Source organism: Terrapene carolina, unplaced genomic scaffold (genome assembly GCF_002925995.2).
Source record: "Terrapene carolina triunguis isolate 2854851 unplaced genomic scaffold, T_m_triunguis-2.0 Scaffold210, whole genome shotgun sequence".
Classification (NCBI taxonomy): Eukaryota; Metazoa; Chordata; order Testudines; family Emydidae; genus Terrapene; species Terrapene triunguis.
The window spans coordinates 36,714,872-36,733,512 of record NW_020664561.1 but is presented as its reverse complement, the minus strand read 5'-3'; the positions used below and the strand labels follow the sequence as shown (position 1 = coordinate 36,733,512).

Below are 18,641 nucleotides of genomic sequence, written 5' to 3'. Positions count from 1 at the left end.
TCTGAAGTAAGGGCCCAGATCTCTAAGACACTTCTGGCACAAATAATGTTCACCAGGAAGGTCACCTTCCAGGACAGGTAGAGCAGAGAGTATATTGCCAGTAGCTCAAATGGAGGTCCTGTCAGTTTTGACAATTCCAGGTTGATATCCCTGGGAGGGATTGGTTGCCATACCTGGGGGTACAATCTCTCAAGGCCCTTAAGGAACCAATTACAGATGGTGTTTGAAAACACGGAACGGCCATTCATCCATGGGTGAAAAACTGAGATTACGGACAGATGACCTACTTAGACCTTGTTGTTTTAGGTGTAGTAAGTAGTTCAGAATAAATGCTATTGTTGATAGCATACACAAGACACCCTTCTGCGTAGACCAGATCGAGAACCTATTCTTCTTTGCCAGGTAAGTCGCTCTGGTGGATGGCTCTCTGCTCCCTAGAAGTACCTTGCAAACCTGCCCTGAGCATGCTAGCTCTGAGGGGTTCAGCCATGGAGCTTCCAGGCTGTCAGATGAAGGGACTCGAGGTTAAGGTGGCACAGGTTGCCCTAGTCTTAGGAGATCAGGTTTGGATACAGAGGTAGAAGAACTGGCATCTCCAAAGAGAGGTCTAAGAATGTGGCGAACCAATGCTGGCGGGGCCAAGCAGGGCTATCAGGATGACCCACGCTTTGTCCTTTCTGATCCTCAGCAAGACTTTGTGTATTAGAGGAATGGGAGGAAATGCATAGAAGGGATGACCCGTGTAGGGGATAAGGAAGGTGTCTGCGAGAGATCCGGGGCTGTTACCCAGGAGGGAACAGAATTGGAGACACTTCCTGTTGTGCTTTGTCACGAACAGATCTATCTGGGGAATTCCCCATCTCTGGAAAATGGTGTTCACAACATCTGGACGAATGGAGAAAGATCTGCTGAGGTGATCCGCTAACTCGTTCTGAGATCTCAGCAGATAGGAGGCCTGGAGGTGGATCAAGTGCGTTATGCAGAATTCCCACAAGCGAAGTGTTTCCTGGCACAGGTGAGAGGAGCATGCTCCTCCCTGCCTATTGATATAAAACATCACCATCATGTTGTCTGTGAGATCTGACACATTCTTGCTCGCCAAATGGGTCTGGAATGCCTGGCATGACAAGCGAACTGCTCTGAGCCCCCAGACATTGATGTGTGTAGCGAGAGCTCTTCTGGAGACCAAAGGCTCTGAGTTCTGAGGGAACCTAGAAGAGCACCCCAGCCTATCACTGAAGCATCTGTAATGAGAGACACAGATGGTTGGGGTCAGCAGGTTTAACCACCAATTGAGAGAGGTGATCACCGACAGGGAACCGTGATAACTGTGTCCAAACAGTGTCAGTTTGACGAGTATACAGACGCCAGCCATGCCTGGAGAGGTCTTAGTTGAAGTCTCACATGCTGCACCACTTACGTGCATGAGGCCATGTGGCCCAGGAACTTCAAGAAGTTCCTCGCTGTAGTGATGGAGTGATCTCTGAGGTTCTCTATAAGCATCACTATTGCTTGGAACCGTGCTTCTGGGAGGAAAGTTCTGGCTTGGACAGAGTTGAGGATCACCCCGATAAACTCTATCCTCTGAACCAGGGAGAGGGTAGACTTCTGAACGTTTATCAGCAGACCCAAGTCCTGAATGTTGACTGGATTAACTTTATGTCAGACTCCACCTGGCCATTGGTCTTACCTCTGACCAGCCAGTCACCAAGGTAATGGTAGACCTGAGCCCCCTGTCTCCTCAGGAAGGCTGCAACGACCGCCATGCACTTTGAGGGGTTGCTGGCAGGCCATATGGGAAAACCGCAAATTGGTAGCGCACGTGGTTCACGATGAACCTGAGGAACCTTTGGTGTTCCTGAAAGAAAGATCGAGATATGGAAGCAAGCAAGCATCCTTCAAATCAAGGGTGGTGTACTAGTCCCCAGGATCCACGGAAGGGATAATGGAAGCCAAGGAGACCATGCAGAACTTTGACTTCTTCATGTATCTGCTGAGCTTTTGCAGGTCCAGAATTGGTCTGAGACTGCCGTTGGCTTTCGGGATAAGGAAATATCAGCAGTAGAATCATCAGTCCTCTAACTCTGGTGGAACCTCTTCCATGGCTCCCACCCTTAGGAGCGACTGCACCTCTTGGGCTAGAAGTAGCTCATGAGAAAGGTCCCTGAAAAGGGATGGGGAGGGTGGGAACAACTGAACTAAAGAGTGTATCCCACTGCTATTATGCTTAGCACCCAGTCGTCTGTTGTAATGCGGGCCCACACCTGATTGAAATGGGATAAACGGTCCACAAAAACTGGAGAGGCTGGATCCAAATTCTATCCTGGTATGTCATCCTCAAGCGTCCCATTAAAAGGCCTGCTTGGACCTACCAGAGTGTCGGGGGGGAGGGGGGAGGAGAGGCGGGGCAAGGCGTAGATGTGGATGAGGATGGGGGCAGAGGTCTTCTCCTAAAGCTCCTGCTCCTTTCCCTTTGGTAGTCTTGCCAGGCAGGTGGTGGGAAGAATCGAGCAGCCAGTTGAGGCTTATAATGTTTCCTTGTGGGTGCCAGTGTATAAAGTCCTAGAAACTTCAGAGTGGCTGTAGTGAGTCGGTGTGGCTCCCCACCACCCCGGAGAGGGATGAGCCCATCCGGAGGCCGGAGTGGGTCGAGCTAGGGAGCTCTGAGCCCGCCCCTCAGAGGGTCAGGCGGCGACCCGGAAGTATAAAGGCTCACCCTCAGAGCTCAGTAAGGACCCAGCTGCCGGAGAGGCCAGACGCCTCCAGCCTAGCCCACGACTGGGAAAACCCCGCGGCCCAAGGTACACTTGCCCTGCGCTCACTACCCGGAAGAACCCATGGTGCTGGACCCCCCAGAGGACAACACTCTGACCCAGGTACTACCCGAAGGGGAGTCTGGAAGTAGCCAGGGGCAGCCGACCCTAGTCTGGCTGCAGCACTACCAGAGCCCATGTCAGTGTGTTGCGGCCAGGATCCCCACTGACACAGCAGCGGGTCTTCTGCCCAACTTGTGGGTGGCAGTCTCCCAGGCCTGTGGAGGCTTGGGCCTACTGTTGTTGCTCAGCCCTGCCTGAGGGCCTGAGCTCCTGACTCTGTACTGCCCTGCCCTGCCCTAGGGCCTGGGCTTGCTACTAATTGTACTGTTGTTGCTCAGCCCTGCCTAAGGGCCTGAGCCCCTGACCCACTGTTGCCCCGCCCTGACCCAGGACCTGGACCTATTTCTATTGTATTGTGGTTGCTCAGTCCTGCCTGAGGGCCTGAGCATCGGACTCCTTGTTGCCCTGCCCTGACCCAGGGCCTGGGCTTATGGTGTTTGTTCTAGTTCTTCAAGGGCTGCCGAGGAAGACCCCGCAGCCAGACTAATTCCCCCGAACCTTAACTGTGTGTAGGGAGCCGGTGTGGCTCCCCACCACCCCGGAGGGGGTTGAGCCCCGGCAAACCCTTGTAGAGTGGCTCTTGAGTCCTTTAGGCTGTGCAGCTTGGAGTCTGTCTGCTCAGAAAAGGGTGATGTGCCCACAAAAGGAAGGTCCTGCAAGGTCTGTTGGACCTCATGCAGCATGCCCGAGGATTGAAACCATGAGCTTCTGTGCATTGCCACCGCTGAGGCCATAGATTGGACTGCAGAGTCTGCATTATCCAAGGCTGCTTGCAAGGATGCCTTTGCACCAATTTGCCTTTCTCCACAGGAGCTACAAATTCTTGTCTGGACTCCTGGGGTAATAACTCCTTAAATTTCAGCATGGAATCCCAGAAATTAAAATCGTACTTGCCCAGGAATGCCTGCTGATTCATGATCCTGAGCTGGAGGCCCCCTGTTGAACAGCTCTCTCTGCCAAAAAGGTCTAATTGGGGGTTGGCCCCTGTAGCCCGTTTTTCCCCCTCACTGGCTGTTGACACCACCAAAAAGCCCAGTGGTGGATATGTGTAAAAGAAACTCACAACCCTTAGCTGGGATAAAGTATTTGTTTTCAGTTTTCTTTGCTGTTGGCTGAAGAGATGCTGGGGCCTGCCATAATGCCTTGATGGGGTCCATAATGGCCTTGTTAAGGGGCAATTCCACTCTTGATGGGCTGTGACTATTAGAATGTCCACTAGGGCATGGGAGGACTCCCTGATCTCTTCTACTTGGATCTCCAGGTTTTGAGCCCCTCTCTTAAGGAGCTTCTGATGAGCCTTGTAGTCATCCTGGGAGGGTGCTACATCTGCTCCCACCACAGTCTCATGAGGAGAAGAGGAGGAAGCCTGTACTGGTAGGGGGCACTGTTCTTCACACTCAGCACCAGACAGGTCTCAAGGTGCTGGCTCTTGCTATTTGGCACTGGCCTCAGTACTGAAGCCTGGGTCCTGCTCTGACTGGAGCAGTGGAAGTGCTCTGGACTTAGAGTATGGAGTATGACCTTCTGCAACGAGTCCTCTGCATTGTCCGGAAAGCTCAGGGGTTCCAGAATGGCCACTGAACTGCATCTGCCACTGCCCCGGGGGCCACACTGTGGATGGGATGCCTTGGCTTGGGTCCATGACAGGATAGTGCTAATTGGAGTGACGGAGTCAGTTCCTGCGAGAGGCATATGACTCAGCCTTCGACTCTGTCTCCGAAGACTCCCCTCCTGAAGACAAGGGAGGAGCGGTGCTAATCAGTGCCAGCGAGCAGTGCTGAGAGGGACTGTTTCTCTTTTGAAGACACCTGGGGCCTCAATGCTGCTGAGGTTGTTTCTCATCAGTGCCACTGCTGTCAGCTCCTGCATAGCTGGAGACGCTGGTACTGGCAGTGTGAGTAGGTCTCTCACTGCGGCAAATGTGTCTGGCGTCGATAGTACTGCCAACAAAGTATCTCCAGTGGCTCTCCTGCGGTGGTGAGTTCATTGGTATGGGACTCAACAGTACCCACTCTGGGGCTGGTGTTAATGGCACTGCACAGGTTGCTGAAGCTGTGGAGTGTCCCAACGCAGGTCGCACTCTACTAGTGTTTCCCTGCCCTGCTGACCTCGGGGATGGGGATAGACCACTATCAGTCTTCTTCTATTTCTTCCTCGGTACCAGTGATGGAGCGTGGTGCCGAGGTTCTCTCACTGGAGCATTTTTCTTTGGCACCGGAGATGGTGGATGGTGCCAAGGCTCTCGAAAGGTAGAAGGAGCATCTTTTCTCAGTGCCAGGGATGAAGAGCAGCGCTGAGGATCTCAAAGAGTAGCCAGAGCACTCCTTATTGAGACTGAAGTGCTTGGTGCCAAGTCTGAGTGGTCCGGTGCCGATGGAGGCCTTAGCGCTGCCTCCATTAGGATAAATCTCAGTCTGGAGTCTGTATCCTTTTTGGTGCAGGGCCTGAAGTCTTTACAGATCTTACAACGTTCTTATATGTGAGCTTCCCCCAGTCACTTAAGGCAACTGGAATGGGTGTAACTCACAGGCATAGGCTTGTGGCACGAGGCACAAGACTTAAAACCTGGAGACCAAGGCATGCCCCAGTACCAGGCAGAGACTAACTCCACTAATCTATCTAATAACAGAAATTTAACTACTAACAACAAGAGATAACTATATACAATATAGAGTTGAAAAAGTCCACTAAGGGTGTACTTGCAGATTGCAAGGATAAGGTAGTTCCAGCGACGGTCACAGGCAGTAAGAAGGAACTGAGAGGGCTGCGGCTCCTGGCAGGACCCTTTATACTGGTCCTAGGAGCATGCAACTCCAGGGGGCAGCAGAGCTGACCTGATGGATACCACTGAGGGAAAATTTTCCAGTGGCAGTGCTCGGGGCAAGCACACACCTACCTAATGGAATGGACATGAGCAAGCACTTGATGAAAAACTCCACGTTGCAGCCCTGGAAATTTCAGTAACAGGGACTTGCTTAAGGCAAGCAAAAGAGGCTGCCACAGCTCTGGTAGAATGAGATCATACCATCATAGGTACAGGAATTTCTGCTAATGTGTAACATTCAACAATACATTTTTTAATCCATTTAGAAACAGTTTATGGCAGTGGATTTCAATCTTTTTAAATTTGCAGACCTCTTAAAAGTTTCTAATGGAGGTGTGGACCCCTTTGGAAATTGGATGTCTGCAGACCACAGGTTGAAAACCAGTGGTTTAGGGAGACAGAATATGACCCGTGTGATTTTTAGCATAAAACACAAATGATCTAGATAATTTTCAAAAACTTTTAGTTCTACTTAAATAATATGCAAGAGCTCTGTGATGTCCTTCTCAGTACTACACACACTATTCCAAATGAAGCTGCACAATTTATATAAAAGGTATTATAATATTTGCATATTATTCAACTTTCCATTCCTTATGCAATCTAACATCTTGCTTTTTGGACTACAGTTGCACACAGATCAATGGAGATCTCCATTGATCTGTCTACAGTGTCACACAGTTCTCTTTGTTCAGTATTATTTTAACTCAATAATTCACTTACAAATAAATCTTTAAAAAGCAAATGCTATCCCTTAAGTTGTGGGTATTTTTTATTTATTTGTCAAGTGTATACTGTAGCTTTTACTAAGCCAAATTTAGAAAGCATTAATATAAAATACACAGTTAACTTACTTGAGGCCTCCCTGCTCTCCCAATCATTTGCAGAATATCTGTTTCACTGTATTCTTGAAACATTCCTCCAACATAGTGCATTGTAGATTTTATAACTACCAGGTGTGCGGGTAAATTTACTCCCATAGCTAAGGTACTAGTAGTAACTGAATCAGATTAAAGCATATTAATTTAATAATAAACAGTATTCGGTATACTAGCAAGATTTTAAATAAAGCAGCAAATATATGGGCCAATCCTGTGAGGTGCTAAGCACTCTCAACTCTAATGAAATCAATGGGAGGAAAGGGCACTGAAGAGCTCATAGGGCCCATAATCTGTATATACATTCATATGCAGTATTTCAGTGTATCTGATCATGATTTCTGTGTTGTCAAATGCTCCCTTAAAAACTAAATATAGCCAACATATTTGTATTTAAATATTTGTTAACATTTACAGGTAAATCAGGGTCCAGTCTTTCATTCCTCGTGCACCAAAATCACATTGAAGTAATTGCTAATCATTCAATACAAATAGTTCAGGAACTGTTTGAATATAGCCATTACTTCATCCTGTTTTGTAGTGACTGTATACTTAAGGACAGTTTTCGGGTCTTTTAATTTGCCTGTAAAGTGACATGCACATCTATAGTACTAAAATAATTCTCATAATAATGTATTTTTCATGACCCACCAGTCTCAAACTCCAGGCCCACAAGGTTCATTAGAGCAGTGGCAGATTAGCCACTGGGCCTGTACGGGACCCTGGAAAAATGGGGGTCCCCACGCTCCTGCTGGGGAATGGGGTTGGGATGCAGGGACTTGCCACGTTCCGCTCGCCCAGTGCTCCTGCTGGGGAGCAGGGGAAGCCCCCACGCCCCAACCCTGCTCCCCAGCAGGAATGTCAGGCAGGCGGAGCGGGGCAAGCCCCCACACCCCAACTCCATTTCCCCAGAAGAAGTGCATGGGGGGGACGACTGCAGGCAGAAGGGGTGGGGAGGGGCCACCACTTGCTCTGGCCCAGGGCCCTAGGCCCCACAAAAGCTTAATCCACCTCTGCATAGGAGCAACCAGGCTCCAACCCTCCACATGGTAGTATTCTGGCAACAGCCTACTTGAGAACCATGAAGCCCACCCCCATTGGTGAGATTCTGCCCCTAAGGTCTGATTTGTGGAGTCCCCAAGTGGCTATTTGGCCCACTGTCCCTACTTAAGCCAGCAACAGGAAGCCATCTGAACAACGAGGCTCCACCCCCTTGCTTTGTCCCAATCCCACTATCTACTCGTGCTTCCCCAGCTTGATCTCCTGTCAGTCTGATCTGCTTAACTCCTGGCACCTGACTGGTGGTTCCTGACCTCCATTTTGTCCCCTGCTCCTGACTCCCTGGTGTAAGGGACCAGAGTGTAGGCAGACTTGCCTAGCAATCACAGCTGGGCTGGGGTACACATGTCAAGGATGGAAGTCAATGAACAGGGATCAGAGGAATCGCTACAGCTGGGTTCAATAAGCAAGAGTCAGGGTCAGGCTAGAATCAGAGACCAGAGATCAGAAGATGAGGTGAAGTCTGGAGTTGCAGCAGGCCAGAAGTCTGTGTGGTTGCCCAGACAACTTCCTGAGGCACCTACCTGGGTTGAATAGTGCACTTCATCAATCAGAGGGGTGCAGGGTACTCTCACTCTGGGTCATTTGGGAGGTACTTCCTGTGATGCCTACTTTCCACAATGCTCCCTGGATGTGGCTCTGCAAGCCTTCCCAGTGGGACTGTGGGAATGTCAGCTATCCCAGGATCTGCAGACCTAGGTTCTAGTCCACGGATCCTTACATCTGGTATCCGGACCCAACCTGACTCTAGTTCCCGACTCGTGTTCTGATCTCTAGTTTGTCTCCTGATTCTGATCTCCCAGTGTCCCAACTCAACTGATTCTTGACTCCTGTCTTGTAACTGCAGACTTTAGGGTCTGACTACTATGTCTGGCCACCCATCACACAGCGTCAAACACAAAAGACATATTAGTAAATCCAGAGGTGAAAATAAGCCCTGCCCCTTCTGCCCGAGGCCCCACCCCTTCCAGGGCCCAGAGCTGCCCCCCATCTTGCCCAGGAGCCTGGCTGCCCTGTGTACAGGTAAGTCTTTTAAGTTACTTTCACCCCTGAGTAAATCACAAGTGTGTGGATTTATTTGAAGAATCTGGTCATATTTAGATAATATTTTTCACATGTTCAATCCATTTTCTTTAAGAAGAATAGGATAACATGATTAGAACTAAAGAGTTGGCTTTCCATTTTCAACTGGTATTATTCTTCCTCAATGAAGAAGTAATATTCTGACCAGAATTTATTTTTGAAGGGAAAAGAAAAACTGAAGTTAATGGGACTTAGGAATGCAGGATCAAACCCTAAAGTACAGGCCCAGTCATGCAGCCTCACGTGAGTATTAGTATCATTTATACTGTAGTAGCACGTAAAATGTCCTAAATACTTATTGAAACAAATTGACCTACTCGTATACAGGCTGCAGAACCATACTCTCTATCATCATGGATTTCATGTCATAAAAATAAGTGAAAGAATCATAACGTTTACTTTTTCCAAATACGAATCTCCTCACTATATTTAAAAAGAAAAAATATAGTAACAACATTTTGACTTTCAAATGTTTAAGTTTACTTACAAAGTACTGGTAAGTCTCCCCTGGTAAAAGCTCCTTCAATTATTTTTCTATCAGATAGTTCCATACCAGCATGATGATAAGCCACACCACACATTAAAAGATCTGAAAAAGAAATATTATATCCATTGCCTTTACTATCTTTCGTCAAGCAAATATTATTAATTCATGTTGGCAAAAATTAGCATTGTTGTACATGGGTGCCAGGTTTGTATAATTTTTGGTGGTTCCCAGAACGGGTCACGCAGAGCCATCCCATCCATAGGATGGACCGGGGCAACCGCCCTGGGCCCCGTGCTTTGGGGGTCTCCGCGCTTCACGGGGATGCAGGGTCCATGGTAGCCTGGGGAATTAGTGGGGGGCCTGGCACTGGCAGCAGCAAGCAACCCAGCCACAGCCCGCCCCTGCTCTGCCCCCTCCCCATCCCCATTCCACCCCTTCCCCCAAGTCCCTGCCCCGCCTCTTTCCAGCTTCCACCCCCTCCCCCGAGCAACACCGGGAGCCAGTGGGGCGGAGCGGAGTGGGATGGGGTGGGCTGGGGCCGGGTCGTTCGCTAACCCCCCAGGCCGCCCTGGACTCTGCGTTCCCCTAAAGCGCAGGGACCCCCAAAGTGCGGTAAGCTCAAACATTGATGGAGCCGGGCCCATGTTCCTAAATACTGGTGGAGCATGGGCACCACGGGCTCATATAAAACTCGCTGCCTATATTGTTGTACTTACCTCTCACTTTGGTATCTTTTGTTGAATTTGCACACTTTTGTAATCTACATAAAAATGAAACAAAAACAATAAGTACTTTTTAAACCCAAAATTATAAAGCATTTTTACTAATTTATATACAATATGAAGACATACCAACGTGTTTTAAAAAAAGCACAATGATATCCTATGAAGAACTCTGCATAATGACATTAAACTTTGATTCCAGCAGTTACTCATTAAGAGTCATAAGATTTATTCTTCTGTTTAAATTAATTTGTCCTTATTTCTGTCACATCCTTGTGTTTTTCAATACAGTCCTATTTCATATCTACATTTTAGAATACTAAAAGGTCAATGTATATGGCATAATTTTTAAATAATTTTCTCACTTATAATTACCTTTTGGATACTTGAAACTAAAATCTGTTTGTTTTTAAACGACTAAATCCTGTAATCCAAACTCAGGCAAATCTTCCCATTGTTTGAGTAATGTCTGTATGTTTAGATAGAGAATTAATATCCAGGAACCTGGACTGTAAATCTACAGCACTTCAGCATTTCATGCACTAACTGACCGTGTGGACCCTGCTACCACATACTGAAAGTTCTGTAAAGCACTTTCACTTACTGCTGATTCAAACAGCAGTAAGTCAAAGAGCACTATGGGAGTTTTACTGCACAGCAACAGATCCACATACAATTTAGTTCACAGCAGGCAAGTGCACTGTACATTTACACCCCAGGTTGCCACACGATAACCCTCCTTATAGGCAAAACCTAAATTTCATTATTGCATCCTCCCACGGTAAAATCTACAAGAGGAAGACCATGAGTGCCAGAAACTCTGTGAAGTGAGCCGTGGAGAAAACACGGAGAGTAACCTCCAAACTGCATATCTGCCAAGGATCCACTCACAAGCAACTGCCCCTTCACACTGTTTTTTGAGGCTACTTTCCCTCATTCACTGATTCCTCCCTTTTGTACGACAATCACCCTCAGCAGCAACATGAGTTTATGGGTCTTCTAATGGGTGGCATTAAAGTGACTACAGATTTGTAAGGAATGTTTCCACCAATCTGGGAGGAGAGCATGCCACAATGAGTGGCATTACCTATCAGCTCCACCAGATCAGACCCCCTCCTGACCAACCTCATGAGAGTTCACTATGAATCCCAACATCATAGTAGTTCTCTAATATAGCTTCCATAGGTTTGGGGAAAGAAAGAGAATGCTAAAGAGTGACTCTTCTTTTGCATCTCACTTACTTTGTGCAGGTTTCTCTCCACTACATCAACCTAAGTGAAGAGGTGCATATGGCCCTGAATAAGTATTGAAGAATTTGGATCTGATTATTTTCCCACAGTAAAAATACTGTGTGCTTTGAAAGCCTGTTCATGAATGTTGGGCTATTCATGTCAATATTCTTTGAATATTGATGAATTTGGACTTGGGAAAGAAACATTTATGGACATAATCTTGCAGTACTTTCTCAAGCAAAGTTTCTATTCACTTCTTCAAACTACTCTGATTTCAATGAGAGTTTTGACTGATTAATTATAATAAATAGTAATAATAATGACTGGGCTCAAAGAGTTTCAAGAACTTCTCAAACAGACATTAATATAGAAGAGGGCTACTAATAGTTGTTTAATAGTGTCTGAAATTCTGAACACAGAACTGTATCATAATTATTATCTCAAGATCCATTTGAAATCTGTTTTTTAAAAAAACAGCCTTCAAATAAACTGTAATGTAAGTACCGTTTTAAAATATACATGTAGGCCTCAATTCAGGAAAGTACTTAAGTACGTGCAAATGTCCATCAATTTTACTGAAAACACTTAAGCATGTGCTTAAATCCCATTGATTTAAAATGGGAATTAAACTTGTTCTTAAGCATCCTTCTTGAATTGGGCTCTAATAAATGCATTTGGGATTGAACAAGACACACAGCTCCTATTATTCCTACCAGGAGTTGTACAAATGAAAATGTAGCTTTGATATAACTACCTGGTGAAATAAATAATCACTAACAGAAGTTAGGACTGTGTTTACTAAGGACTTGATCCTGCAAAGACTTACAGTATCTTAAATTAGGCACGTGCATCTGTGAGTAGTTCAACAAAACCATATCCAGTGGGACTATTCATATGTGTAAGTCTTTGCAGGCTCACTGGAAATTAATGTTTTTATTCTTCAAAAAACAGGTAATTTAAAATATTAAATGCATTTAATGTTCATGAAAAGTACCCAAAAGACATCCTTCAAGAAGAGATTCCTTTATTTAGAGGAAATAAGTATAGCTCAGTCAACAGAAATGCAAGTTGGATTACACAGTCCTATAAATGTATCTCAACCCTATTCTGCAGAGAGCATTCTAATGGCGAGAAATTCCACATTCCAGTCTGCATGGTCCATTCAGTCCCTGGCCACTAGTGAAATTTCCCAGCAAGGGGGCCAACCGCAATAATGATTTTGAGATATAGATACCTCTCTACTAGAAATTGTACTGAACCCACCAACCCTCTTCACATGGCCCATAGAATGGCTAGAATACACGTATGCTTTTATTATAGCAGGGACAAAGGACAGACAAGAAGGAATATAAGATGTTCATTAGATTTCCCTTCTAGATGTCTGAATACTAACATAAGAAGTATGGGGAATAAACAGGAAAACCTAGAAATACTAGTGAATAATCACAATGATGACATAACTGGCATCACAAAGACTTGGTGGGATAATTCACATGACTGGAATATTGGAAAACAAGGTTTCAATGTGTTCAGGAAGGACAAGCAGGGAAAAAAGGGAGGAGGTGTTGTATATCAAAAGTGTATACACTTGCACTGAGGCTGAGGCAGAAGTGGGAGGCAGACCTGTTGAAAGTCTCTGGGTAAGGATAAAAGGGGTAAAAAAAACAAGTGTGATGTCATAGTGGGGAACTATAATAGACTACCTAACCAGGAAGAAGAGGTGGATGAAGCTTTTTTAAAAACTAACAAAATCATCCAAAGCACAGAACTTGGTGGTGATTGGAGACTTCATCTACCCAGACATCTGTAGGGAAAATAATGCAGCAGGACACAGATTATTATTCAACGAGCTTTGGAATGCACTGGAGACAACTTTTTATTACAGAATGTGGAGAAAGTGACTGGGGCGAGGCTACTCTAGATTTGATTCTGACAAACAGGGCGGAACTGGTTTAGAATTTGAAGTCAGAAGGCAGCTTGGGTGAAAGTGATCAAGAAAAGATAGAGTTCATGATTCTAAGAAATGGAAGGAGGGAAAACAGAAGAATAAAGATAATGGACTTAAAAAAGGCAGATTTTGGCAAACTCGGAGAATTGGTAGGTAAGATCCCATGGGAAGAAAGTCTAAGGGGGAAAAAGTTCAGGAGAGTTAGTAGTTCCTTTTTTAAAACAACTGCCAAGGTGCACAAGAGCAAACTATCTCAATGCATAAGAAACATGCAAGAAGACACCACTGTGGCTTAACCATGAGATCTTCAATGATCTGAAACTCAAAAAGTGGAACTAGGTCAAATTACAAAGGATGAATATAAAAAGAACAACGCAAGCATGTAGAGACAAAATTAGAAAGGCCAAGGCACAAAAAAGAGATTAAACTAGCTAGGGACATAAAGAGTAACAAGAAAACATTTTACAAATACATTAGAAGCAAAAGGAAGATCAAGGACAGGGTAGGCCCATTACTCAACGAGGAGGGAAAGACAATAACAAAAAATGTAGCAATAGCCTAAGCGTTAAATGCCTTTTTTGTTTCAGTTTTCACCCAAAAGTTTAGCAGACATCGGATACCTAACATAGTGCACATCAGTGTAAATGGGGTAGGATCTGAGGCTAAAATAGGGAAAGAACAATTTAAGAATTACAAAGGCCTTGTCTACACAACAGAGTTTGGTTGACAAAAGTCAGCTTTCATCGACAAAAAAATACACATTACAATGCTTCTTCCGCTGACAAAATATTCCTGCTTTATTTCAAGAGGTGCTCCAATCCTCAGGCGCAGAAAAACATGAATACAGGGCATGGAAAGAACGAGTAAATGAAAATTATAAGAGAGAGGCAGGAGAAGAAGGAGAGTCAGGAATAAATTTTAATGGGCCAGAAGCAGTTGACAGAAGTGATGGAGGTGCATACAGAGATGTTGGAGTCCCTATTCGTATTGCAGGCCTAATACATGTGTGCTCGTCCCTCCCTGCAGCCCATACAGAACTGCTTTCCATGTCCTCCCCAAACCTCTCCCACACATTCCTTGCATCTTCCCAAGCCTGTCGCAGTACCCCATTCATTACATCCCTTCAGATGGGTTCCAAAATGATAGCTGGAGTTACAAACAGCTATGAGAGTCTACATCAGGAGACTGCCCTTCACTGTTATCTCCCTTTCAACCAAGTGTTTTCTATGTGTTGTTAATTGATATTTAATAAAAACACACCCTCTGAAAGATAATCAATCTTTATTTGTCTCCTGCACACAATGGTTGCTGATAGAATTAATACACATGGCAATTGTAACATTTGCAGACTACAAATCATGGTCAAGAAGCAATTATCAACATTTTCTTGCAAGGTGGGAAATTAACAAAGCATGGCAGAGTGCTTTATAGAAAGTCACATTACTAGTGCTCATTGTTAAAATGGTGCCTTAAAGCCTCCCTGATTCGAATAGTGCCCCCATTGTGCCCCTCTAATAGCCCTGATACCTGGCTGTTCAAAATCAGCCACCAAACAATCTGCCTCCGCACTCCACTCCGGGGGAAATTTTTCCCCATTAACCTCACAAATACTATGCAGCGCACAGCAAGCTGCTATGACCATGGGAATATTTTCCTCATTTAGGTTTAACCTGCCATAAAGGCAGTGCCTGCGAGATTTTAATCTGCCAAACACACATTCAGCCTATTGTTGAAGCGCTCCTTGCTGCTGCCCAGGTTTCCTGTGTAAGGCTTCATGAGACGTGGTAGTAAGGGGTACGTTGGGTGTTCCAGGATCACTATGGGCATTTCAATATCCCCCATTGGAATCTTCTGGTCTGGAAAGGAAGTCCCTGCTTGCAGCTTTCTGTACAGTCCTGAAGATGCATGTGTCATGCACCTTCCCTGACGTCAATGAAATGATCTCAGTGATCTACAAGCACTTGCAATACCATAGAGAAATACCCATTTCTATTGATGTACTCCATCGCAAGATTAGGATAGCCATGCCATTTATCACCTTGCTGCAGTTAGGGAATCCCAGTGCCGCAAAGCCATCCACTATTTCATGCACATTTCCAAGAGTCACAATCCTTCATAGCAGGATGAGATTAATGGCTCTGCACAGTTGCATTAACGCAGTCTCAACAGTTGATTTCCCAACTCCAAACTGATCTACGAGTGACTAGTCTGGAGATGCCAGCTTTCACACAGCGATTACCACACACCTCTCCACTGAAAGGGCAGCTCTCATTTGGGTGTCCTTGCACTACAGTGCTAAGGCAAATTCCACACACAGTTCCAGGAAGATGCCTTTCTGTTTCTGAAAGTTCTACAGTGGCTGCTTGTCATCCCAGACCCGCAGAACGATGCGATCCCACGATTCAGTGCTTGTTTCCCGAGTCCAAAAGTGACAGTCCACCGTGCGCAGCTGCTCCTATTTTTACTATTGCTATATTTGAATGCCAAAAGTAATCTGATGTTGTTTCTTTCCAAGGAACATAGCAGGTCAGGCACCTAGGATTCCTGTTCAGCTCATGATATACAGCATGACTAGCCACGAAGTGTTCATAACAGTGACCACAAAAGTAGAGAGCAGTGCAGGATCCATCCTTTCAGGCAGACATGGCAGGCGCACAGTAAACAGTAGCCATTGAAAAATGGCACAAAACGCAGTCAGAAGCCCATGGAATGCTGGGACTGAAAAAACTGTATCATGGGACGTTGAGCTCATACCCATAATGCACTGTGAACCATGTTCCCTCTAGTTTTTTACATCCATGTGCAGAATGAATTTTGTTATGTGCACCAATATGAAGGTGATGTGTGGTGGGGATGGGGCTGAGGGGTTTGGGGTGCAGGAAGGGGTTCAGGGCTAGGGCAGAAGGTTGGGGTGTGGGGTGGTGAGGGCGCTGGCTGGGGGGTGAGGGCTCTGGGGTGGGGCCAGGGATAAGGGGTTCACGGTGGGGGAAGGGGCTCAGGGCTAGGGCAGAGGGTTGGCGTGGGGGGTGCTCCAGCTGGGGGGTGCAGGCTCTGGGGTAGGGCCAGGGATGAAGGGTTTGGGGTGCAGACTGCCCCGGGGGTGCAGCAGGAAGAGAGGACTCTCCCCAGTCCTCTCTTGCTGCAGCAGCCCGGGGCCAGGGGAGAGGTGCCTCTCCCCGGCCACGGCAGCTCCGGGGCTGGGGAAATGACGCCTCTCTCTGGCCATGGCAACTCCAGGGCTGGGGCCAGGGGAGAGGCACCTCTCCCCTGCCCATGTGGCCCTTGATAGCCTGCTGCGTGGCCACGCAGCTTACAGGGAACTTCAACTGTGATCCACTTGGCCTTCCCAAAACTTCTAGATGCAGAAGGTGGTGAGTAGCACAGTGGGATAGCTATCCATGGCACACTGCTCTCACTGTCAATGCTAGAGCACCAACTATGGATGTGCTCCACCGACAGAAGAAGCATTGTGTGAACATGCAAAAGGGATGTAATTATAGTGGTTTTTGATCGTCGGCATAACTTGTATCAACAAAACTCTGTCGTGTAGACAAGGCCTTGGACAAGTTAGATGTCTTCAAGTTAGCAAGGCCTGATGAAATACATCCTAGAATACTTAAGGAACTGTCTGAGGAGATCTCTGAACCGTTAGCGATCTTTGAGAACTTGTGGAGGATGGGAGAGATCCCAGAGGGCTGGAAAAAGTCAAATATAGTACCTATCTATAAAAAGGGGAATAAGGACAAACAGAATTATAGACCAGTCAGCTTAACTTTGGTACACAGAAACATAATGGAGCAAATAATCAAACAATCAATTTGTAAGCACCTAGAAGATAATAAGGTGGTAAGTAAGAGTCAACATGGCTTTGTCAAGAAAAATCATGTCAAACCAACCTATATCCTTTGATAGGGCAACAAGCCTTGTGGAAGGGGGGAAAGCAGAACATATGATATACCTTGACTTTAGTAAGACTTTTGATTCTATCTCACATGATCTTCTCATAAGCAAACTAGGAAACTATAGCCTAGATGAACCTACTACTTCCAACCTGCACAACTGGTTGGAAAACTGTACTCAGAGTAGTTATCAATCGTTCACAGTCAAGCCTGGAAGGGCATATAGAGTGGGGTCCTAAAGGGATCTGTCCGGAGTCCCGTTCTATTCAGTATCTTCATAAATGGATTGGAGAATGGCATAGACAGTCCACTTACAAAGTCTGTGGATGATACCAAGCTGGGAGGGGTTGCAAGTGCTTTGGAGAACAGGATTAGAATTCAAAATAATCTTGACAAACTGGAGAAAAAGTCTGAAATAAATAGGATGAAATTCAATAAAGACAAATGCAAAGTACTCCACTTAGGAAGGAATAATCAGTTGCACAAATACAAAATGGGAAATGACTGCCTAGGAAGGAGTACTGCAGAAAGAGATCTGGGGGCTATAATGGATCATCAAGTAAATATGAGTCAACAATGTAATACTGTTGCAAAAAATGAGCAAACATCATTCTGGGATGTTGTGATAGGGTAGCATCCTGCTCCTTTCTCTTCTGTAGATGCAAACTGCTCAGAGACATTCTGTTCAAACAACTTGTGCAATTTATTTAGTGTTCTCCCTACCACCTTTACAAATGTGTGCAGCTCTACATTTACAAGCATACAGCCCTTAACTCACTGAGCCAAGGAGGGGAGACAGAAGGTATATTCCCCTTAAGAGATCTCTTCTGGCTCTGGCTCTCAAAAGCCTACCAGTCTCTTTCTTCTTCTCTGAGCATTTCCTGCATGTACCTTTTCTACCTACTGGGCTAAGATAATTAGCCTTTGGGGCTCTCCTCAGCCCATCCCAGTCTATCAATTAGGCAAATATTTGGCCCTTAGGTTTACTCCAGGGTGATATAATTGGAGATCCAGCAATCAGAATTCTGGTACAGCTGCTGCTGTCAAACACTTTGTCACAGATGTACTATCAAGAGTGGTGTAAGCAAGACAAGAAGTAATTTTTCCACTCTACTCAGCTCTGATAAGGCCTCAGCTGGAGTCCTCTGTCCATTTCTGGGCACCATACTTCAGGAAAGGTGTGGACAAATTGGAGAAAGTCCAGAGTAAAGCAACAAAAATTATTAAAGATATAGAAAACATGACCTATGAGGACAAATTGAAAAAAATGGGTTTGTTTAGTCTGGAGAAGACTGACTAAGGTCCTAACAGTCTTCATGTATGTAAAAGGTTATTATGAAGAAGGCGGTGATATATTGTTCTCTATATCCACAGAGGACAGGAAAATAAATAATGGGCGTAAATTGCAGCAAGGAAGATTTAAGACAGACCTTAGGAAAAACTTGCTAAACTATAAGGGTAGTTTAGCACTGAACTAAACTATCTAGAGAGGGCGTGGAATCTTTGTTTCTGGAGGTTTTTAGGAACAGGTTAGACAAACACCTGTCAGGGATGGTCTAGATAATACTTAGCCCTGCCACAGTGTAAGGACTGGACTAGATGACTTATCGAATTCCCCTCCAGCCCTACATTT

The 18,641-nt window shown here is 45.7% G+C and overlaps 1 protein-coding gene across 1 annotated transcript in view; it reads right to left on the bottom strand.

The window, feature by feature from the left end:
- Positions 1-18,641, bottom strand: part of LOC113407298 (probable ATP-dependent DNA helicase HFM1) — a 91,274-nt gene that overhangs the window by 45,207 nt on the left and 27,426 nt on the right. The window contains exons 11-13 of the mRNA XM_026655634.1: positions 9,924-9,967; positions 9,208-9,309; positions 6,555-6,700 (exon numbers count right to left, since the gene is read on the bottom strand). Coding sequence (XP_026511419.1) covers positions 6,555-6,700; positions 9,208-9,309; positions 9,924-9,967 — 292 coding nt within the window. The remainder of the gene's footprint in view (positions 1-6,554; positions 6,701-9,207; positions 9,310-9,923; positions 9,968-18,641) is intronic.